Source organism: Electrophorus electricus, chromosome 2, assembly GCF_013358815.1.
Source record: "Electrophorus electricus isolate fEleEle1 chromosome 2, fEleEle1.pri, whole genome shotgun sequence".
In the NCBI taxonomy this organism is placed as follows: Eukaryota; Metazoa; Chordata; class Actinopteri; order Gymnotiformes; family Gymnotidae; genus Electrophorus; species Electrophorus electricus.
In genome coordinates, this window is record NC_049536.1 from 1,865,397 (window position 1) to 1,889,754 (window position 24,358).

General features: G+C 48.7%; 1 protein-coding gene across 3 annotated transcripts in view; it reads right to left on the reverse strand.

Moving 5' to 3' along the window:
• LOC113568279 (dolichyl-diphosphooligosaccharide--protein glycosyltransferase subunit STT3B-like) overlaps window positions 1-24,358 on the reverse strand; it is a 108,696-nt gene that overhangs the window by 77,401 nt on the left and 6,937 nt on the right. The window contains exon 1 of one of the 3 annotated variants that reach the window (XM_035523303.1): window positions 19,184-19,560. The exons of 1 other annotated variant lie outside the window; for it this stretch is intronic. In XM_035523303.1, the coding sequence (XP_035379196.1) occupies window positions 19,184-19,401 (218 nt within the window). In that variant the 5' untranslated portion in view covers window positions 19,402-19,560. Of the gene's footprint in view, window positions 1-19,069; window positions 19,088-19,183; window positions 19,561-24,358 lie in introns of those variants that run through there. One more of the 3 variants, XM_035523313.1, reaches the window with a different exon arrangement.

The window sequence follows — 24,358 nt, forward strand, 5'->3', positions numbered from 1 at the left end:
GTGTCAGGAACAGCTGGGCTTCATTTTGGGTTTATATCAGCGGCTCAATATAGTCCACGTTCAGACAGAAGACTAAAATGAAGCTAAAGTTGGAGGACAGTGCTGGTTTATTGGTGGGGTTGTGGTGAAGGAGGGGGTGGGTTTTGTTAGAGGTTGTACAGCGTAGGCCGGGAGAGTGGTGCTGGATTATATCCTGCACGTCCTATAGGGGCCAAACGCTGGCATTCAGCAGCCCAGCTGCAACCTCATTATGGCATCAGTTGCTGTCCTTGAGCCTGCGAACTGCTGAAGGGAATGCCAGCCTCGATGGGTAACGTACTGCAGACAAGCTGCGGCCTTTAGAGTGTCTTTATGGACACAGAGGGACATGCTGGATGTACATGGCAGGTTTGGTCTGCACAGGCTGGTCACTCTGGACTGGAAGGGACTGTTTTCTTATTAAAATCATGCAAACTGATGAACGTCCACCATTCTGTGTGAGTGTCCAGGAAGTATGGGACCTCTCTGGGGGGCATGGTACCTCAGCAGGAGTGGTGAAACTGGGATGAATTCTGGAGACCACTGGGGTGGCACAGACTGGTCTGCCAGGCAACAGGCAAGCTGTGTCTGAGGAGGGTAAAACGATGGCTGAGAGCAAGTCTGGACAGACCGGTGAGACTGGGAGACACAGACTGAGGAGGATGCAGGACACCCAGTGGCACGGGACCCTAAGAGGCCTGACTGGTATGCTGTTTGGTTCATTTACTGTGTAAAGTTTTAAAGTCAAAGGGCGGGGCGGACACACACGGGCACACTCGCTGTGACCCAGGCAGTGACGTTAACCTCGTGTGGAGAGCGTTTTATAAACCAACCCTGACCACATCACCTGGGGGAGGTCTAACATGGCAGTACCGCGGTGTAAACATCTGCGTCTGTTCTGTTGACTCAGCCACACCCTTTCACTGTTGGGCCCAATTTCGAAGACTAGCTGAACTTTTTAATGTTTTAAGCTTAATATTCTATGCATTCAATGAATTCTTTACAATTGGTGCGAATTGATCAATTTTATCAAAGGACAAGCCAAAATGTTGGCTAATTTTAATGGAAAAAGTAGCTAGATAGAGGACGTGACGGTGAGCTGTGCTGTGTTTACCAAGAGCCTGGTAGGAGTGAGTACATAAAAGTGATGTTATGAAGTTCAGTAAAGGACCTGCCAGTGTTGGGAGAAAATGTGGGTAATAGAAGGGAAACTCTTCAGTGTTGGTGTGTGTGACCATTGCCAACACTGTAAAAGAACTGTGTACCATGTTTAATATGTATATATATATATATATAAAGTGAATGATAGCTTCATAAACAAGACACACACACACAGCTTCTGACAGTTGCAACTGAGCTTACAAACTCATTACACTGTCACACTCTCTCTCTCTCTCTCTCTCTCTCTCTCTCTCTCTCTCTCCTCCCTTTGCAGGCTAGGGAAAGATAAGTGGAAAGCGTGAAGTGACAGGTGCATCCGAAGAGGTGAAATGGATTATGGGATACTGATTAACATCTGGAAATGATGTCAACATCAACCCCTCAAGGTCAAACAAACCTGGGTAAAAGACATTTTAAAAATGAGTTCAAAATATATTCTTGAAAAGAAACATTCTTGAATCCTGATTGGTCAGAAAGTGCATGTGTGTAAACAGATATTTTTAGCATAATTATGGTGATTCTATTGTGTATGTACACTGATTCCATGTGTGTGTGTGTCCAAAGGCCACAGCAGGCCTAGGGGAGCCAGACATAACAAACTTTATCTTCAAGTATAATTTCAATGTCAAAGTGTTAATTTACTCAAATACCCAAGTCTCTATTCTCTAGTGTGAGAACAGTGATAACTGTAATTTTCACATTTCTTTGACATGTCTGTCAAAATCTGTGGCTCAAAAACAGAGGCTGAATATCAAATGTCATGCAGTGATGATGTGATCTTCGAGACAGCCCTGTAATAAGAGACGCACTCAGTCAGTATTAGTATGGGTACCATGGGTAACGTGTACGGGTACTGAGTTAACACTGAGTAAACTAAATGTGACATTAAGGTCTACTGTTCGTTTGTACTACTGAGACCTACCCTACAGCTATTGAACAATTTCTGTTCGGGTATTTCCACACGCTCCCTGGCTGTTCGGGTATTTCCACACGCTCCCTGGCTGTTCGGGTATTTCCACACGCTCCCTGGCTGTTCGGGTATTTCCACACGCTCCCTGGCTGTTCGGGTATTTCCACACGCTCCCTGGCTGTTCGGGTATTTCCACACGCTCCCTGGCTGTTCTGGGTTTGTGTACCACTGCCCTGCACTTGTATAGTAACTGTTCAGACTTTCTGCACAAGGCAGTTATTGAATGACTTTGTTTTCACCGCCTTTCATCATGACGGCTCTACTCTGTAAGATCAGGACGGACGTCTGGCTCTTATTTTGGAGGACTCCATCTATTCTTAGTCTGAGTGGCGTATTGCAGGCACCCTCACACAGAGCCAAGTGCAGGACCACTAGCACAAGTGTGACGGGAACAATATCAGCTCTGAGACGGCGGGAGGACAGAGACCTAGAAAGGCATCCTCCAGGGGCATCACCAAATCCTACAGCTTCCTCACACCACACAGAACACATCACAATTAACAGCTGGGTCAGATGGTCATAATGTGGGTTTGTGCCTTTACTGCCCAGTCGTGAAATGTGTTCTACAAAGCCGAAAGTTCAACGAAACATAACTCTTAAAGACCAAGAAAACGGCTTCTCGTGCTGTTTGTCCTTTTAAGTCAGATCGTTGCTTCGTTCTCTGACTTTTCTGAGTGTCCAGGGAGGACAGGGTTTCAGCACCGGTGCGGAGCTCTCATCTCGCTGGGAGTTTAACCAATTGGCAGAGTGTGCTGCAGGGAGGGCCCATGGGCCGAGGGCGAAGAGCGTTGGACCGAGGGCCGCGAGACCGAGGGCCAGGAGCGTGAGACTGAGAGCTGAGGGCCAGGAGCGCGAGACCAAGGGCCGCAAGACCGAGGGCCGCGAGCGCGGGACCGAGAGCTGAGGGCCAGGAGCGCGAGACCGAGAGCTGAGGGCCAGGAGCGCGAGACCGAGAGCTGAGGGCCAGGAGCGCGAGACAGAGGGTCGCGCTGTGCAGAGCTGACCTGGTTAAGTCGAGGCGTGTCCTCTCATAGCCTCCAGACGTCAGACAGCACCCGGGACGCATGCCCAGCTCACCACTCTAGCGACTCCGGCCTCGACCCACAATCCCCACACCACAGGCCGAGCTGCCATGATGGCACATGCCGCCGTCAGCCAGCACAAGAGAAGGGCCAGAATAACGCACTGAACTCTGGGAAAATGAGTGCCCAGGGGTCAAAGAACAAAGCACAGCAAAACAATACATTAATAAACATTACCGGATACATGTATAAAATTAATTATATGCATATTCAAATTGGTTTCAAGTACATTAGTATTTTAAAGTATGAAGCCCAAATCTAATCTCAGATGAACAGGATACAACTGGCACGCTAAATCATAACTGTAGACCCGCTCCAGAACAGATACCTGGACATTACGCCGAAAAAAACTGACAGATCAGTACTGAGACAGTATCAAGCTTTGCGGTCTGTTTGCAATCTGTTCCAAGTTTCAGATCACTGCCCTCACAATGAAATCATCTGTCAGACAGCCAAAGCAAATCGGACGAACGGCTCATTTAAAAACTCCTGCTGTGGTCATTTAACCAAAGTGGTTTGTTTTCTTCCGTCATCCAATACATAATCAACATGAACGCAAGTTCTGTGATTTTAGCTACAGCCCCACTCTCTGGAACTCACACCACCATGTCAGCGCTCACCATTTACACACTGAGCACAAAAGACAAATCTGGGAGGAACTGCTATGAAGCTCACCTGCCCCGGAGATGAAAACCCTTAGTTATGAACCTGCGTGGCTTGGATACATGAAAAACACTTCCGCATCTGTGACAGATCCAGGACGATCTAAGGCCTTCGTTCCAAAGACGCACAGTGAGAATTCCCTGAGACACACTGTGAGAATGAACCGGCTGTGTTGAAGTGGAGGTGAAATAGATTGGCCTTGAGTGGAGAGAGAATTAAGACGCATCCTTGAGGGTATTAACCTCAAACAATACACTCAAATTGGATATTAAATGTTCTGAAATGGCTTTGGGATGAGGACGGAGGCTCAACGCCATTCGTTATTTCATTGCTAAGGATTCATTTTTGGGGTGAGTAGTCTCTGGTGACCTTCTCTGGTGACCTTCTCTGGCGACCTTCTCCACAGCTCGGGCTGTTTCATTGGACAAACTTAAGGGGAATTATTTAACATCCTAGACAATAGTGAACACACCAACACACACCCATTACCCCAGGAAACACACCAACACTAGCCAAAACACCCAACACACACACACCCTAACATTACCCCAGGAAATACACCAACACTAGCCAAAACACCCAACACACACACACCCTAACATTACCCCAGGAAACACACCAACACTAGCCAAAACACCCAACACACACACACCCTAACATTACCCCAGGAAACACACCAACACTAGCCAAAACACCCAACACACACACACCCTAACATTACCCCAGGAAACACACCAACACACACCCTAAAATTACCCCAGGAAACACACCAACACTAGCCAAAACACCCAACACACACACACCCTAACAGTGCCACCTAACACACTAACACACACCCTTACAGGGCACAGGCCACTCACAGATACCCTAACAGAGCACCAGTTAAAACACCAAACTAACACCACACAAGGCAAAGTGCCACCTCGCCCAGCAGACCTGGTTTACCATGGTGCTCATAACACCTTCCTTATGGATTCAGTTCCCAGGATGCACACACAGTGTTCATAACTCACCTCAAACATGAGGCATTAACTGAGCATCACACAACCACAGCTGTTTTAACTGAGTAGTTCTGTAAATATCTATTCAGACTTTGTGTCCATTGTTGTTAAAATCTAACAACTGAAATCAATCAGTAATTATAATTCTACACGGAGTCTGTTGAATTTTCACCATATAAAATGATATCAGACAGTGTAATCAGTTACTGTAACCTTTCCAATATCGGTGACCATACATGCATTAAACAGGAGAAAGTGGTGACGTCTGCCCCATAAGAAGAGAGGCAGACGGACTCCAAGATTAGGGTTAGGGTGAAGATTAGGATTAGGGTGAAGATTAGGGTTAGGGTGAAGATTAGGGTTAGGATTAAGATGAGGTTGATGATTAGGGTTAGGGTTAAGATTACGGTGAAGATTAGGATTACGGTGAAGATTAGGATTAGGGTGAAGATTAAAATAAATTTGGGTATTGACAGCATAAATCTAATTATTATTTTCAGTCTCTCACTGGAATATCAAACAATACAACCCATGTCCTGTGTAGTATCTTAGCTGTTCCCAGGATTGCACTCTTCTAGGTGGAGATCTCAGATGTCGTACCTTGGTTCTGCCTTTCTCCCAGTTTGGAGGTCACAATCTTCCACATCTTTTCCAGCTCTTCTCTCAGCCTTTGGTATTTCTCGAGTTTGTCTTCCTTGTTCCTGATGTTGCTGTCATTTGGGATCGCCACATCCATCACTACAAAGTCCGGGTGGTTATCCAATACCATCTTGTCTGTCTGTATCTGGACGTCCCACAGGATCTTAGCACGGTCATTCTCAACACCTTTTGTATTGTATCCCACTTTGACCTCAGAACTTCCAGCCTGTACTCAGCACAGATGTTTCTGTACACTATCCCAGCCGCTTCGTTATGGCGTTCCAGGTGCGCCCTGCCTGCTACCATCTTGCATCCCACTGTTATGTGCTGGATCGTCTCAGGGGCACCTGGGCTCCAGTCTGGTGTAGTAGATCCAGCCTGTACTGATCTCATGCGGCCATGATTAGGGTTTCCATGCTGTAAATCCAGCCTTCATCAACCATATCAGCCACTTCCCCTATCTGCTGGTGGTCCGTACTGTGCAGGGGTTTTATATTATATACACACACACACACACACACACACACACAGACAGACAGATAGATAGACAGATAGATAGATAGATAGATTATAGCTTGAACCAGCTTTAAAGTTAAACAAAAAATAACAATGAGAGTTGAAATTTATCAGCCTGTATCAGTGCACCTCTAATGGCAGACAGGCAGGCTCATTCACCAGTCATTGTGGGTTAAACAGCCTGGTGTGTAATCAGGGCTTAAAGACATCAGTCCTCCAGGGAAGCGTGAAGCATCGTGTAATACATCATTACGGCCTTGTCATTTTCTCCTTACTTAAATGTTTAGCGTGTTACCAAAACAACTCTTGTGAGGTTTAAGCCTGAAGCATTCTCCACAGGAACACAACCGCTGAAGTGACCCGCGTGACACACTTTAATCCATTTGTCATAATATCTTTAAAATGAAACAATTCTTGTGGCGGCATGGGTGTGGCAGGGATCTGGTGGTGTTGGGTGCTGGTGGTGTGCAGTGTTTGGAGGTGGTGGTGTTGCTGGTGTGCAGTGTTTGGAGGTGGTGGTGTATGGTATTGGGTGCTGGTGGTGTTGGGTGCTGGTGGTGTGCAGTGTTTGGAGGTGGTGGTGTTGGGTGTTGGTGGTGTGCAGTGTTTGGAGGTGGTGATGTATGGTATTGGGTGCTGGTGGTGTGCAGTGTTTGGAGGTGGTGGTGTATGGTATTGGGTGCTGGTGGTGTGCAGTGTTTGGAGGTGGTGGTGTATGGTATTGGGTGCTGGTGGTGTTGGGTGCTGGTGGTGTGCAGTGTTTGGAGGTGGTGGTGTATGGTATTGGGTGCTGGTGGTGTGCAGTGTTTGGAGGTGGCGGTGTATGGTATTGGGTGCTGGTGGTGTGCAGTGTTTGGAGGTGGCGGTGTATGGTATTGGGTGCTGGTGGTGTGCAGTGTTTGGAGGTGGTGGTGTATGGTGTTGGGTGCTGGTGGTGTGCAGTGTTTGGAGGTGGTGGTGTATGGTGTTGGGTGCTGGTGGTGTGCAGTGTTTGGAGGTGGTGGTGTATGGTGTTGGGTGCTGGTGGTGTGCAGTGTTTGGAGGTGGTGGTGTATGGTGTTGGGTGCTGGTGGTGTGCAGTGTTTGGAGGTGGTGGTGTATGGTGTTGGGTGCTGGTGGTGTGCAGTGTTTGGAGGTGGTGGTGTTGGGAGCTGGTGTGCGGTGTTTCTGAAGGTGAGCCTGGCGTGTCCTCCTGTGGTGAGGGGGAGTGTCAGCAGGACACTTTCACAGGAGGTGGAGTCACGACTCACTGTGCTCCTCCTCTTGCCCACCCTCTCATGTCCCCTCCCCCTCCCTCTCTTGGCTTCTTTATCTACTAACGTAGACGACACTCTCAAAGTGGTCTACAGTTACAGCAGTCTACAGTTACAGTGGTCTACAGTTACAGCGGTCCACACAGTTACAGTGGCCTACAGTTACAGCAGTCTACAGTTACAGCGGTCCGCAGTTACAGCCGTCCACACAGTTACAGCCGTCCACACAGTTACAGCCGTCTACAGTTACAGCCATCTACAGTTACAGCCGTCTACAGTTGCAGCCGTCCACACAGTTACAGCGGTCCACACAGTTACAGCAGTCTACAGTTACAGCGATCCACACAGTTACAGCAGTCTACAGTTACAGCGGTCCACACCGTTACAGCGGTCTACAGTTACAGCGATCCACACAGTTACAGCAGTCTACAGTTACAGCAGTCCACACAGTTACAGCAGTCCACACAGTTACAGCGGTTCACACAGTTGCAGCCGTCCACACAGTTGCAGCCGTCCACACAGTTGCAGCCGTCCACAGTTGCAGCCGTCCACAGTTACAGCAGTTCACAGTTACAGCGGTTCACACAGTTACAGCAGTCTTCAGTTACAGCGGTCCACACAGTTACAGCGATTCACACAGTTACAGCGGTCCACACAGTTACAGCGGTCCACAGTTACAGTGGTTCACACAGTTACAGCGGTCCACACAGTTACAGCGGTCTACAGTTACAGTCGTTCACACAGTTACAGCGGTCCACAGTTACAGTGGTTCACACAGTTACAGCGGTCCACACAGTTACAGCGGTCTACAGTTACAGCGGTTCACACAGTTACAGCAGTCTTCAGTTACAGCGGTCCACACAGTTACAGCGATTCACACAGTTACAGCGGTCCACACAGTTACAGCGGTCCACAGTTACAGTGGTTCACACAGTTACAGCGGTCCACACAGTTACAGCGGTCTACAGTTACAGTCGTTCACACAGTTACAGCGGTCCACAGTTACAGTGGTTCACACACTTACAGCGGTCCACACAGTTACAGCGGTCTACAGTTACAGTCGTTCACACAGTTACAGCGGTCCACAGTTACAGTGGTTCACACAGTTACAGCGGTCCACACAGTTACAGCGGTCTACAGTTACAGTGGTTCACACAGTTACAGCGGTCCACAGTTACAGCGGTCCACACTATAGGCATCTATTTTTACCTACAAAGGGATGGTGTGTCTCCTGGGAGACCAGCAGGTGGAAGTGGGCGGGGCTTTAGTGTAGTGCTGAATACACCAGACCACAAGGTCTCATTTACACATGCCGCTCTTAAACACACCAATTACATGTTCACTTTCAATCCCATCTTTCGTGTGTGTGTGTGTGCGTGTGTGTGTATGTGTGTCTAGTGGTGTGGTGGTTAATGAGCGTGAGACAGTTTGTTGTGCTGTATGTCGCATCGTCAAAGCATCTAAAACCATTTAAGGTGCAATTTTGTGTCCCGTCATAAGATGAGCGATGTGATGACGTGTTGGGTTCCTGGTATGTTCCCACACGGTACTGTGCAGTCCCAGGCGGTAGAACACACGAGGGCTGACTTTTGTGTGCTGTGCTAGCCAAGACGGTAAAAACATATTCCCAAACTACTCAGAGACACACGTCTGCCGTCCACGGAGTCTCGTAGACAAGCCGTCAGGCGCTGGACTCTGACAGGAGACGGTGTTAGTGTAGCTCTCTATACCCCACCGATCAAAACAACGACAGCTATGGCAGACGTGTAGAGGACAGGAGACAGGCTGGACCATCCGCCCTGCCCTGATGCGTTAGGGCGTGTCAGGATAGCCAGCACTCCTGTTCTGTACTTTGGACTGTCACTATATATGAGAATAGCGCTAGAAATAAATGCTTGTCTTGCGTCGTGAGTCCAGAAAAGTGCTGTGTGTACGCGCGCTTGGGCTCAAACACACTGTGTGTGTTCTGGGGGATAAATTACTGCAATTGCTTAAATTCTGTTCATATCTGGGTTATGGCTGACTCAGTCTAGAGTAGGGTTACTAACTCTGAAAGACACATGTACAGAAGGATCAGATGTGTGTGTGTGTGTGTGTGTGTCCATCCTCAGGAACACACACACACACACACAATTATGCTTACAGTGTGCAGGTAAGCGTAGGACCTCCTGGAGAAACATGGACTGGATCTTTGTTCTAAAGCTGCGCTACACAAGTCTGTATTTGTGATTCTCCACCACAGAAAGCTCTGAAAACCCAGAATTTATCACAGAGACATGCTACAGATGTCCAACGGGAAAACGACAGAGAGGGAGGGGGAGAGAGAGAAGGAGAGAGAGAGAAGGAGGGAGAGAGAGAGAGAGAGACAAGTGTCTTCACCCTGAGGACGGTGTCTTCACCCTGACACATCAAACAAAGAGGGTTTCAGTCTGCATTTAAAAGTGTCCAACATCAGGACACGTGGAAAAAGCAACAAAGAAGCTAAACGCTGCTTCACCAAGTAAGACAGACACAATTAAAGATAAAGTGCTCCGTCCTGCTGGTAGAGGGCACTGGAGTCTTCACCTGCTGAACAAAGAGTGGTGTTTTGGGCAGGGGGAGACCGTTCCAGTGTACTGCTCGGACATTTTGTTCCAGCGAATCGAGGAAGAGCAGAGACGTAACTAACAAGGATTTACCGCTGATCACACATATCCAGTCATATCAGCACCACTCAGATTTGCACTGGAAACTGTACTGGGTCTTCACTGAAACTAATCAAACAAAGCTTTGTACAAGTAATCCCCTGATCCCATGCCTGCCCCTGAGACAGTGTTGGGTATCTGACATAAAACTTCACCGGTTAATAAGGGTTGAATCTCTTTTCAACGGATCAATACCGTTCATGTAAACTTACATCTGACATTTAACGGCATTCCTAACCAGGTTATTCACTCCTCCTTGTGAAAGTTATTTCCTCCACTCAAGCTGTGACTGCATCTACAGGGCTGCGGCTGTCTGACATCTGTCCGCAGTGTCTGTGTGTCAGGGATATCAAATCCTGTCAGCGTCATGGTTCTTATGAGCCAATCAGGACAGGTCAGGTCTTCTATTGACGTGAACCATTTTTGTAGTCTCACTTAAGCCTTGTTCAGACAGGACTCCACTTGCACGGAGTCCTGCAGTAACTGCGTTTGTTGCATATGCTCCTCTGACATGCGGTCACGTGGCCACATAACAAAAAAGATCCACATTCACAGAAAACACGGCACGGTTGAAGCTTGCTCGCCCTGTAGGTGATGCCGAGCAGTCCAGATGTCTGGGTTTCATCGCCAAGGAGACCAGCGTGAGAGGCCTTAATGACCTTGGCCTCACCAACTTCCAGTGCAGTGATGTGTTCTGGGCCACATTAGGGACATCACCCCTGACAGTCTGGACCACTATACAACGGATCAGTGGACACAGTGCACACTATCATACACACTTCACTCCACACCGGTCCACCTGGACCGGTCACCCCATCCTGACTGATCCAAAAACAGCTCGATCTGAGACTCGGTGGCAACCTGCACAATGTACGGATTAGCAAACGCACCTCTTCCACCCTGACCAACACAGAAGTGCTCCGCAGGGCTGTGTGTCCAGACACAGCTCCAGCACCACGACACATGCGTACCTATCACATCACCACCGTGGGCCTGATCACCAGCGATGAGACGGCCTACCAAGAACAGGTGATGTCAGGACAACCTCCTGTGTTTTAACACCAGCAAAACCAAAGAGCTGGTTTGTGACTTCAGAAAACCAGATGCAGTTCGCGTCCCCATCTACAGCTGTACTTCAGATTCTTTGTAGCCATGCTCAGACCTTAGGTGAGCAGAGCACAAAGCAGTGGAACCGTTTTACCGCATGGCTGTAAAACAGCTGAAAACACAACTCGCTGCTAACTGCTAACGATCTACCGCACTGACCTCTCCTGCGCTTATCACTTTTGCCTCTTTAATCCATGTTGCTCATTCAGTAAAACTGCTGTGAGACTCTGTGTTGCAATCCACAAATTTGCCTGCGTGGGATTTATTTTACTGTTCTTACTGTTGATATTTCTTGCAACGTTGCACTACTCTGTGTGGAGAAGCAAAGGCTTCACTGTGAACCTCACCCTGATACACAGGACTCCAAAGGGCTGGACGTGACAGTATGACAGTATCTCCGCTGCTCTGGAATCAGACCCATCAACTCGGTGTCGCCAACCTTTTGACCCCAGTGTCGCTAACACCTTGCTCCGCCTGTTTCTCTGCGTGAGCTGCAGTAAGCCTGATGTAAACTAGTGGCCCAAAGCCTGTGAGTCATCACTGTAACTCGGGAAGCATCGTGTGAGCGCTCCTGATCTAGATGGTCATTCCTGCTACACTCCAGACATACATACACACACACACACACACACACACACACACACACACACACACACACACACACACACACACACACACTCCCGGAGTCGAGGAACGGTACCATTACACCCCTGGGGCAGCGGTCCGAGTAAAATACGAGGCAGAAGCAGGAATGGCCAGGGAAGAGGCCTGCTAAGTACCCAGCGCTCCAGAGCTGGAAGCACAGCACAATAGAGACTTTACAGCTCCAGACAAACGAGGCCATTTATCCTCCGTCTCCGCACCCCCACAAGCCACAGCTCCAATCCAGTTTTTTAAAAAGCCGCATTTTAATGCCTAATAACTCTCCGAGGAATAAGAGCTAACTCCAGATGACTGATCTGGAGGACTACCGCGCCGGACTCGGGGGGGGGCGGGTTAGGAGCAGAACGGGGGATCCTTCTCCCCTTCCCCTCGCTGCTTTCTTCTTCTGTCCATCAGCCTTGACCACCACTATACGCCTCCACTCCACACACACTCGCTCTCTCTCCTCATCCCTCTGCTGCTACAGCAGAGAGAAGAAAACTGGAAGACGTTGAGACCAGAATGCCATAGTTGAGAGAGAGAGAGAAAGAAGGGAGCATGAGAGAGAGAGAGAGAGAGAGAGAGAGAGAGAGAGAACCTCAGGAAGCTTTGATCTGAGAATCAATGTACTTAAAGAAAAAGCACAAAGCTGTCTATGCAATCAAGAAGAAATACACAAAACAGGCAGTTAAAGTGCAACATTATTAACAGCCTTACTGAACTCATTTTAATAGTATTATTGCACTAAAAGAATACCTAAAATTTCAACTATATCCACATTTCACCATGAAGCGTTTCAAACCCAAGAGCTCGGCCCTAATCCCGGTCCTCTCTGTCAGATGGACCTGAGACTGACTGACCTACTGACCCCACAGCAGCCTCAATCCAGCACTCTGACCAAAGTCAAGTCAGAGTTACCAAATCAACCAAAGCAAAGAAGTCTGTCTGGGAACACTGGGACAATGTCCGAGTTTAGACACCAAAACTCAATCCAAATTACAGACCTATCAGAGAAAACGGATGATCAGAATATCTCCGCCATCAGAGATCCACAGCAGAGACAGATCCTCACTAAGTAGAGTCAGTGACCAAAATCTGACCAGAGAAACGCACAGATACAAACAATCCAGAGAGAGAAGACAGTGCGGTCACTGTGAGAGTGGTGAGAAGACAGTGCGGTCACTGTGAGAGTGGTGAGAAGACTGTAATCACTGTGAGAGTGGTGAGAAGACTGTGTGGTCACTGTGAGAGTGGTGAGAAGACTGTGTGGTCACTGTGAGAGTGGTGAGAAGACTGTGTGGTCACTGTGAGTGGTGAGAAGACTGTGTGGTCACTGTGAGTGGTGAGAAGACTGTGTGATCACTGTGAGAGTGGTGAGAAGACTGTGTGATCACTGTGAGAGTGGTGAGAAGACTGTGTGGTCACTGTGAGAGTGGTGAGGTCCAGACAGAGCAAAACTTTCTCCTTTTATCTTTTATGTTTCTATTTTCCATCAGTATTATTTGATCTATTCTCTTATTACTATAGTTTAGTTAAGTTTTAGCTTCACAGAGAACTTTATATTTAGTGGTCTGGTTGCTTGTACTTGATACAGCTCAGTTTAACTGAGAATGGAGAGAAACAGTTAGAGAGAAAAGTCAAAAATGAGAGAGACAGTGAAAGAGAAAAAGACTAGCATTGCTAATAATGTCAACTTATCTGAGAGAAAGGGAGAGAGAGAGAGAGAGAGAGAGAGAGAGAGAGAGAGAGAGAGGATGAGAGAGGGAGAGAGAATAGCCTGCCCCTGGCCCTTTCCCTCTTATGAGATGTGTGTGTTCCACCATGAGAAAATCTGTTTGATAGACAACAGGGAGTCCAGAGTTGAGTCAGAGTGGCACAGAGCAGGAAAACAATGAACAGAGAGAGAGACAGAGAGAGAGAGAGAGAGAGAGAGAGAGAGGAAAAGAGGAGTACATCCTCTGGCAACCAGAATTTTTCTCAGCCCTTAGCGTTCTCTTGTTTTTCCACACAAACACCTGAGACTAACCAGCATGCAATGCTCCACAGAGAAAACAGAGCAAAATGTGTGAGACCCAACACACAGCACCCTTAATCACGCAGACAATACTGTGTCCCAGTTACCCAGGCAACGTGGGACCCAACAGTGTCCCAGTTACCCAGGCAATGTGGAACCCAACACAGTATCCCAGGTACCCAAGCAATGCAGTACCCAACACAGTATCCCAGTTACTCAATGTGGTACCCACAGTATCCCAGTTACCCAACATGGAACCCAACACAGTAACCACAATAGGAGCAATAACATAAATTTAGACAATTATTTTAACAATTATCGTCTCCAGCATTATCATGATAAACAACACTATTGTGACCTGCTCATCTCAGTGTGAGAGATGGAGAATTAAAAGGTCGCGAATCTTAATTCTGGAAACATTTATGCTATATTAAAGAAAAGACCTGCTACCGATTCATGTTATGTTCCTAACTATTTACTAATGAAAAGTTTTTAATAACAGACAGCTTCAGACACGACCGCACTGCTATAATTATCACCTGTTTAACTTTATAGCTGTTCCTGCCAGTGAGAGTTTCTTTGTACTCATGACAGCAATTTAAATTCAGTGGCCATCAGGTAGAGTACTTGTGCTGAGACTTAATTTGGTTTTCTAGAACACTGTCACGGTCTGAACAAGTTCTCTGCGTTTGTTCGGACTTGTCGGCCAGCGTCATGATTCCACCATCCCGTCTCTTCTGGGTCTGTGCGTTCTTTTGTTAGTCCTGCCATGTGCTTGTTTACTCTTCAGCTGTGCCTTGGTTTACTCCCTCCCGTGCCCATTATCCGAGCTGTTATTGTCATCACTGTCTCCAGGTTATTGCACTTCCCTTTGTCTGCTCCTGTGCAATTACAACTCTCTGTTCCCTGTTAGCACTGTATTGTTTTCCTCTTCTGTATAGTTGAGTGTTGGTTTGACCTGGTTCCAGTTTTATGGTTTTTCTTTGCAAACCCTATTTGGGGTCTGTGGAAGCAACATTTAAAATGCAATGAAATATTCAATATTGCAACTTTCTTCCTTTATCCAATTATTACAACATTTGTAAGCTCTGGACATTTTCACTCTTTACCGGAGAGTGGGCCACGTGCGCCGGGGAGAATGGGTCACGCGCGCCGGGGAGAGTGGGCCACGTGCGCCGGGGAGAGTGGGCCACGTGCGCCGGGGAGAGTGGGCCACGTGCGCCGGGGAGAGTGGGCCACGTGCGCCGGGGAGAGTGGGCCACGTGCGCCAGGGAGAGTGGGCCACGTGCGCCGGGGAGAGTGGGTCACGCGCGCCGGGGAGAGTGGGCCACGTGCGCCGGGGAGAGTGGGTCGCATGTGTTGGAGTTTCTTTGTTTCATCTGCATGTAGCTCAGCTCTCATTATCAGACTTAATTTGCTCTAATCTTCAAAAAGTGGTGTTTTGTAAAAACTTACATTTGTAGTTAATTAGCTGGCCATGTGTGTGTGTGGAAAAGCTTAGCTATAGTTTAGATTGGAGTGTTTGTACCAATGGAATAGTTAAACCACCAAATAAGGGATGAAGTGTACGTGACAAAAAGCAACAAGATTTAAATTATTGCAACATTCTATACCTTCATCCTGTTTGTTTGTGTGTGTGTGTGTGTGTGTACATCCTATAGACAGGAAACTGACAGCAACACCCCCACCCCCCACATACACACACACACACACACACTCCTGTTACAGTATCTAGGTTAACATTTAGTCTTCATATCCTGGATGACGTGATTCTGATTCCCAGCGTGCTTGTCGAACTCCTGCATCGAGACTGCTCTAGGTCCTAAACTCTGTCCTGCTCATGGCCTCAATTTCCTACAGCACACAGCATGTCAGCTCACGTATGCCCTCCTGGTATGGTATGGATAGAGTGCATCGCACGTGGAAATCTTACAGGTGAAGGGTGAGGATGGTGAATGAGACATTTTGAAGTACCCCCAAACACACAGGTTACACTCTGACCAAGCTCCCATAATCCTCTGTGACACTCTGACCAAACCACATTCTCTGTTACACTCTGACCTAGCTCCCATAATCCTCTGTTACACTCTGACCAAGTTCCCATAATCCTCTGTGACACTCTGACCAAACCACATTCTCTGTTACAATGTGACCTAGCTCCCATAATCCTCTGTTACACTCTGACCAAGTTCCCATAATCCTCTGTTAAATCCTCTAAGATCTCATGTCCTGCTACACTCTAATCAAAGCCAGGGCCGTGCTCTGATGAAGCAGCTGTCAGAACTGCTACTCAATGATCTCAGAACAGCACCACACACTATTTTCAGAACAGCCATGCCAATACAGAGCAGTGCCACACACCTTCCTTACACACAGACTGAACACACACACACACAAACACACACACACAGACACTGAACACACACACACACACACACACACACACACACACACACACACACACAGACACAGACACACACACTGCAGGCCTCTGGATGTTTAACAAGCAATTTCATACAGGAAGCTATATCTGCCCAGACGCAACGCCACACACACACAAACAGACTCTCTCTCTCTCTCTCTCACACACACACACACACACACACACACACACACACACACACACAGCAAGTCCAGAAGTGGGGCAGAGTATTAGAGGACATTCAGGTCAAAGCAGAGCTGAAGCACTGCAGAGACGAGGACAAAGATCTTATTTCGTCACCTCTGCCATTTTTTGATCCGTCCCACGTCCCAGATGTCCAATGCCTCCTTCTGGAGTGACAGTGTAATAAACTGGTAATAAAATCTGAGCGGCACCACTAAACACACCCTCGGCCCTACAAGCCACCAGTCGCACCTGCCACTCAGACGTGACGTAGCGACTAGCTTCAGAGTGCTGTCCAGCCTGCTGCGTCCTCAGCAGAGGCCGTGTCTGCTGAGGACGCTGAAAACCGCTTCTGCAGCCAACGTCAGACACTCAAACACACTCAAATACAGAAAGACACTCAAACACAGTCAGACACAGTCACACATTCAAACACACTCACACAGTCAGACACTCACACACAGTCAGACACTCACACACAGTCAGACACTCAAACAGTCTGCATGAGGTTCATCATCCAAACACAAGCATGTCTGGATGGAGAAGGTTTTCTGTGTCCTGACTCCGCTGAGGCAGCCAGGCAGCCGGAGCGTGTGCGGAGCCACGGCAGAGCTCTGGGTTAGCACACCTTCACACACCTGAGTGGCTCTACGTTCCCAGATCACAGCCACCTGAGCGTTCGGATGAGCACTGGAGACGAGTAGCGCACCTCTCCCGCTCTCTGTTCCGTCACCTCATCTTTCTCTCATCGCTTGCTTCCCTTCGCTCGCAACTGTTATTTTTTTCTCTTTATATCTCCCACTTGACCCCATTCGCTGGCGTGCGTGTGTGTGTACAGCAGCATGAAGTGTCACTGTAAAGCTCTCTGGAGTCTCCAGCGCTCTCTCTCTAAAAAACAACCCTTAACCGCTCTCTCCTGTGAGGTAGACCTGAGCCTGACTTCCTCTCATTTCTCCTCCCCTCCTCCAGTTCTTTCTCCTGATAGCCCCTAAAGGAAATAAGACTCAGTTCACTACCTGAGTTCTCCCACTTTCTTTCTCGCGCTCTCTCTTTTTCTCTCCCTCATTCTCTCTCTCACACAGATTGTGGTTTACTTTTCAACAACTCCAAACTGGAGGTTCCATCTCATCTCTTCAGTTACAGTGTACATTTCCGCCCTAAATCTGTGGCTGGATTAGAGACACTGTTTGTTAGTGTGAGATAGTGCAAAGGATTGTAGTCTCCGGTAAACTCTGGGGATATTTCTGTCGTGTACTCTGTTCCCAGTGCAGTCTGCAGACACACACACCGCTTCAGACCACATGAACTGAGCGTGCTTGGTAACGAGAGTCAAACCTTAGAGGAGAAACTCCAGCCATGATGTAGAGAGTTTCCAGCACAGGGCTAATGTGAGCTTACGAACGCCAGCATCCCAAAGGGAGTGCTGCTGCTGCTGTTATTACACACACACACACACTCACACACACTCACACACACACCCACTCACACACACACCCACACACACACCCACACACACACCCATACACACACACACACCCACTCACACACACACCCACTCACACACACCCACTCACACACACCCACTCACACACACCCACTCTCACACACACCCACACTCACACACCCACACTCACACACCCACACTCACACACCCACACTCACACACCCACTCACACACTCACACACCCACTCACACACCCACTCACACTCACACTATATTAAAAACAGTGGTGAAGGTACTGGACTATTAATCAGAAGGTTGCTGGGTCGAGCCCCACCGCTGCACTATAAGACCCTTAGCCCTCCGTTGCTCAAGGCGTGCTCAGTCATAATTATAAGTCTCTTTGGATAAAAGCGTCAGCTAAATGTAAAATTGACTGGACTGATTCTACAACACCCATAAGCATCAGTGTGATAGAATGTACCATAGCATGAGTTTATTAAGCAGTCTGCAAACATGTCTGTCTAATACAAAACCATGGAGGTTCTCCACATCACCTACAAACATGACATGACAAAGTACACAGTTCAAACTCCAGACGGAGAGGAAGCGCAAACAACCTGGAAGCACAGAACCAGTCGCCCATCATTACACATCTAGACCCCAAAACAAAAGACAAGACAGAATATGTAACGCTGAGACGCATCACAGTGTCTGTAAAGTGCTCATGGCTGATATGTGGTTTCTGATTAGGGGTTCCCAGCAGTCTGGGACCCAGCCTCAGTTGTGTGTTAGTGCAAAACGTAAACAAAGAAATCCATCGTTTATGATTTTGTGTGTGTGGAATACTTCAAAGCTCTTCAGACGTTTCTAAAACACTGGACAGAGGGACACGGTCGTTCTGGCATAGCGGGTCACGTTTTCTAAGTCATTTTAACCGGTCCGGTCGCATCGCAGAGTTACCAGTTCAGCAAGCGGTACTGGCGTGACCCACAGACGCGGTCCCGCTCGTCCCAGACTACACCGCCCCAGCGCACCCGGAGCTGCGCCCACACCCTCCCCGTCCGGCCGTTCGCCACTCCGAACTTTGCTCACTGCGCCGAGCCGGTGGGTCTGTGGAGGGTTGACCGGTTCCCTCCCGAGCTGCTAGATAGCGGAGCGGTGCGCTCACGTGCGTTTACCTCCACGACGGACCGCGAGCGGAGCATGGCTCCTCGTGCTGTTCATAACACATACTAAATCAATCAGATTAAAACTTAATATTTTCACTTACTCATATGCTATGAGGAAAAGGGGGAAAATCAGCTATTCTGGCAAGTGTACACGCAAAAGAATTTCGTAATCCCCGAATCATTACCGAACTAAACTTGCAGGTCCCGCGACTCACCAGGGGTCGAACTCGTGGATGACGCTCTCGAAGCGGATCACGGCGAACAGCCTGGAGCTGAAGCCCGCGAGCCACGCCAGGAAAAGCACCGTGAACGAGAGCAGCGAGTGCCACGCGGCGGGCTGCGTCAGCCCGCGGGACAGCCCGGCTTTCGCAGCGGCGCTCGCGCGACCGACCGCCCTGGGCTTGCCGTCGGAGGCTGCGTGCTGCTCCGCCATGCCGCGCGGCCGTCCGAGCTGGAGAGGTGATGGAGAGATGACGGAGAGGTGGAGAGAGCCCTGCCTCGCTCTGCCTCCACCTGCGCGCTCGCTTCGGCTGCGGCTCGTGAGGAGCGGTCGCTAGTCCGCCCACGTCGGCTCGCTGCGTCACGCGGTATGTCCCCGCAAGCCTCTCGTGCCATCCGCGACGACTGTGCGACCAGATGAAGGAGGGAGCGCCTCGCCCCGCCCGCGCCCGGTGACACGTGCGAAGGGGCGGGCTTATAGTTATCGATCCAAAATTGTGTAATTGCAGCAACCCTCCCCCAACACACACACACGCGCACACACACGCAAACGGAAGGGCAACGGAAACCTGAACTTTCCGCGCAGATCTACATCAGGGCCTCAGGAACTCAGTCCGAACATCTGCTTTAGAAGATCCGCTTTAAGGGCGGTCTTGAGTTCAGGGATTCAGATGGACGCGCCCGTTTCTTTGTTTCCACGATGGCAGACCTGAAGCCGGTGTGGACGAGCGTCTGTTACCTCACTAATGGGAAGGTAGCAGACTACTTTATTTGGCCCCCAAACAAATGGCACAAAGCTAAAATAATCAACACAGAGCAATAACTGGGCATCTTCTCACGCTTCTGGGCAAATTCACAAAGATTGATGTCTTTTCGTATTGTTTCAACATCACCATTTGTCAGGGGTGCAAATCTCTCTCTCTCTCTCTCTCTCTCTCTCTCTCTCTCTCTCTCTCTCTCTCTCTCTCTCTCTCTCTCTCTCTCTCTCTGTCACCCCGTAGTTTAAAATGTTTTCAGACAGGTTCTCTAAAACAAGCTGTTTAACTGTGATTGTCAGTCGATCACGGACCCGATGTACAGTCGATATAATTCGTGTCTAACCGTCCCATCCTTCGTGCAGCCCATCAAGTGCTTTCCGCACCATCTGTGAACGGACTTTGGGTGTGACAGAGCAACAGAAAGCACGTGCGCTGTAAACAGAACGAGGAGGCGTCTGCAGCGCGCGCCGGAGAGTGACCCAGCTACCCTCATTCATTCACGCCATCATGTCTGAACAATACAACGTCCTTTTGAAGGACAAGAAATGCAAGCTCGCTCCCGTAGGCATGAGGCATTCGAGCGGGCTTCCTTTGTAATGCCTCCATCACCACGTCGTGGCCTTGCCGCTGATTTCGGTGAAGGGCAGAGCATGTTCAAAACAGGGCAAGTTGGGGTTATCACGTTTATTACAAACAACACATTGATGGCATTCATGGTTTGGTCTGCGACATTTTCAAATTGTGCTCCTTTTCTCTCTGAGTCCCGTTTATAGTGCTCTAAATGGAAATAACTGTCACAGGGTCATCCAGGCTTGTCAGGTGATCCAGGTAACCGTGGTTAACCCTGCAGGATAAACCCAGGCTAGGTGGCCTTGAAAAAAACTGCATGAATACATCGGAGCTTCGTATATTGACACTGTAGATAGATTGCAGGCAGTGGCAATCCCATTCAGATATTGAACTGCCACAAAAACAAATGAATATGTCGCATGTGGTTCAGTGAGGGCATCTGAACAGGAATCTGCAAAAAAGAAGACATGGGAGATCTCGTCCAACACCCAGGTGAGAAAGACTGAGACATAGGAGATCTCACACACGCGCGCACACAGAGGAGAAGAGGAGGGAGGTGGAAAAGGGTAGGAGGGGGAGAAAGAGACGGAAAATCAAGGCCAAAGAGCAGGCCTGATGAAGTGTGGGAGGAGAAGGGGCTAGAACTGCGCTGTGGGACTGACGGGAAAGTAGAGTGTCGATGTAGACCTGAGGGGAGCCAGAGAACAAGAGGCAAGCAGAGCTGACCTTACCGCACTGTGCACGCACGCTCTCAGAGAGGTGTCAGCCTGGGATCCTGGAGGCCCACATCACAGAGAGCCATCCAGTCTGGGCCCCCTCCACACAGTCCCTGAGACGCTCAAATCTGTCCAGTGTTTAGCCGCATTCTTCCAGCAAGCCGTGTACAATCCACACCCATGTACGAAATCACTGGCGGTGGTAGCTCAGTGGTTAAGGTACTAGGTTAGTAATCACAAGGTTGCCAGTTCAACTCCCACTGCCTGGTTGCCACTGTTGGGCACCTGAGCAAGACCTTTAACCCTCAAGTTGTGTTTGGTTATAAATGTAATTTGCTTTGGAGTGTCAGGTAAATGTACAAGCCCCTCACTGTCCTGCCTGTTAGCAGTTCAGAGGATTTATGTAGGAGTTGAATTTGGCCATGCCTGTCAGGCTTTTTGAGGGTACTTTTGGAAGAAGGCTATTCAGACTTCCTCGTGTAACAGCCAATGATTGACAGTCCGTATTAGCACGCCGGGTATCTAGCCGCCATGTCAGTGCTCTACACGTCGTTGTGTTTTTGTTGGCTAACTGCCAAGCTTTTTCTGCGTCCTCTCAGGTGAGTTACAGCACAGAGATCTTTAATCAGAGTGTGCAGAAGCAGACCGCCGGCCCTGGCTCTAACAACAGAGAAGACAGTTTCACGGTGACGCGAAGTCTCCCCGCCTTAGTGAAACACATCCTCTAAACACCAGAAGGATTCATGCGTTGTGTGCATTGTCATAATGGAGATATTCCATCTGGATCCATTCAGACTGTATTTTTGAACCGAAGCAAATTCCAAATGATCAAACTGGATCAAATCAAAAAGCACAAACATTCACTTAACAACCATCAACCATCTCAGTTCAGATCCTGGTTATGGTTCTGATGAGGAGGTTTCTTTTAGTTCACCCCTAAAACATGACACAACCCCACGACAGATGTGTTCTGCCGACGTGGCGAATTTATAGTGTTGGATTATGACCAGTGATGTCCAGGAACAGCTCCCTGTTTGCAGTGAGAGAGCTGAGAGGTGAGTACATGAGAGGTGAGTACATAGAGCGAGGTGAGTAGATGAGAGGTGAGTACATAGAGCGAGGTGAGTACATGAGAGTGAGTACATAGAGCGAGGTGAGTACATGAGAGGTGAGTACATGAGAGGTGAGTACATAGAGCGAGGTGAGTACATGAGAGGTGTGTACATAGAGAGAGGTGAGTACATGAGAGGTGAGTACATAGAGCGAGGTGAGTACATGAGAGGTGAGTACATAGAGCGAGGTGAGTACATGAGAGGTGAGTACATGAGAGGTGAGTACATAGAGCGAGGTGAGTACATGAGAGGTGAGTACATAGAGCGAGGTGAGTACATGAGAGGTGAGTACATAGAGCGAGGTGAGTACATGAGAGGTGTGTACATAGAGAGAGGTGAGTACATGAGAGGTGAGTACATAGAGCGAGGTGAGTACATGAGAGGTGAGTACATGAGAGGTGAGTACATGAGAGGTGAGTACATGAGAGGTGTGTACATAGAGCGAGGTGAGTACATGAGAGGTGTGTACATAGAGCGAGGTGAGTACATGAGAGGTGAGTACATAGAGCTCCCCCAGTATACACTCTGAACAAATGGCCAAACCAGTCCCGTCCAGACCACTGGGAGGGCCATCACAACACCCAGGGGAATAACAGAGGGTTGGCCGACTTTCTGTGGGTCTGTCTGTCTGCCTGCCTGTCTATCTGTGAGCCACCTCACTCACACACACACAGAATTCACTCTCACTCCTATGACTATGAGTACATTTTAATTATTTATTTAGAGAGTGTGTGGAGAGTGAACACACAGACGCGTGCACACACACACACACACACACACACACACACACACACACACACACACACACACACACACACACACACACACACACATACACACACACACACACACATACACATGTACACACATATATACACACATTCTCACACACGCTTGGTGAGCAGGTGTGAGTAGTGTACCTGACCAGTGGATGTGGGTTCTGTGGGTTCTGTTTTGGAGAGGCAGCGACACATTCACCACATGCTTGTGATTAGACACGGCTGTCTGCTCACTGCCTTGCTCGTGTGCCATGGAGAAGGGGGGGTGTACATCCCGCACAGGATTGTGGGAAAGACAACAGCTTGGGCTGACACTGAGACATCATGGGCTCTTAATACATTATAGGCTTTTATTACATCATGAGCTCTTATTACATCACTAGTTCTTATTACATCACTGGTTCTTATTACAATATAGACTCTTATGACATCATGAGCTGTTACATCATGGGCTCTTATCATGGGCTTTTGTGCTGGCCTCAGTGCATTTGAAAGCTGCACTGCCTGGTAGGATAAGATGAGTTAATGTAATATTTCTCAGAGTATAGCAGAGCTTGCGTACTGCACACGCGAGTGCTGTCCCGTTACTGCACACGCGAGTGATGTCCCATTACTGCACACGCGAGTGCTGTCCCGTTACTGCACACGCGAGTTATGTCCCATTACTGCACACATGAGTGCTGTCCTGTTACTGCACACGCCGGTGCTGTCCTGTTACTGCACACGCCGGTGCTGTCCTGTTACTGCACATGAGTGCATTGGTGTTGCTGCATACACAAATGATATCCTGTTACTGCACTGTTAGAGCAGGTGCGGCATGTGTGTTAGGGCAGGTAGAGCAGGTGTGTTAAGGCAGGTGTATTAGGGTAGGTGGGGCATGTGTATTAGGGTAGGTGGGACAGGTGTGTTAGGGCAGGTGTGTTAAGGTAGGTGGGGCAGATGTGTTAGGGCAGGTGTGTTAGAGCAGGTGGGGCACGTGTGTTAGGGTAGGTGTGTTAGGGCAGGTAGAGCAGGTGTGTTAAGGCAGGTGTATTAGGGTAGGTGGGGCAGGTGTATTAGGGTAGGTGAAGCAGATGTTTTAGGGTAGGTGGGGCAGGTGTGTTAAGGCAGGTGAGGCAGGTGTGTTAAGGCAGGTGGGGCAGGTGTGTTAAGGCAGGTGGGGCAGGTGTGTTAAGGCAGGTGTGTTAAGGCAGGTGATGCAGGAGTGTGTTACAACCCAGTCTAGGCTTTGAGCCA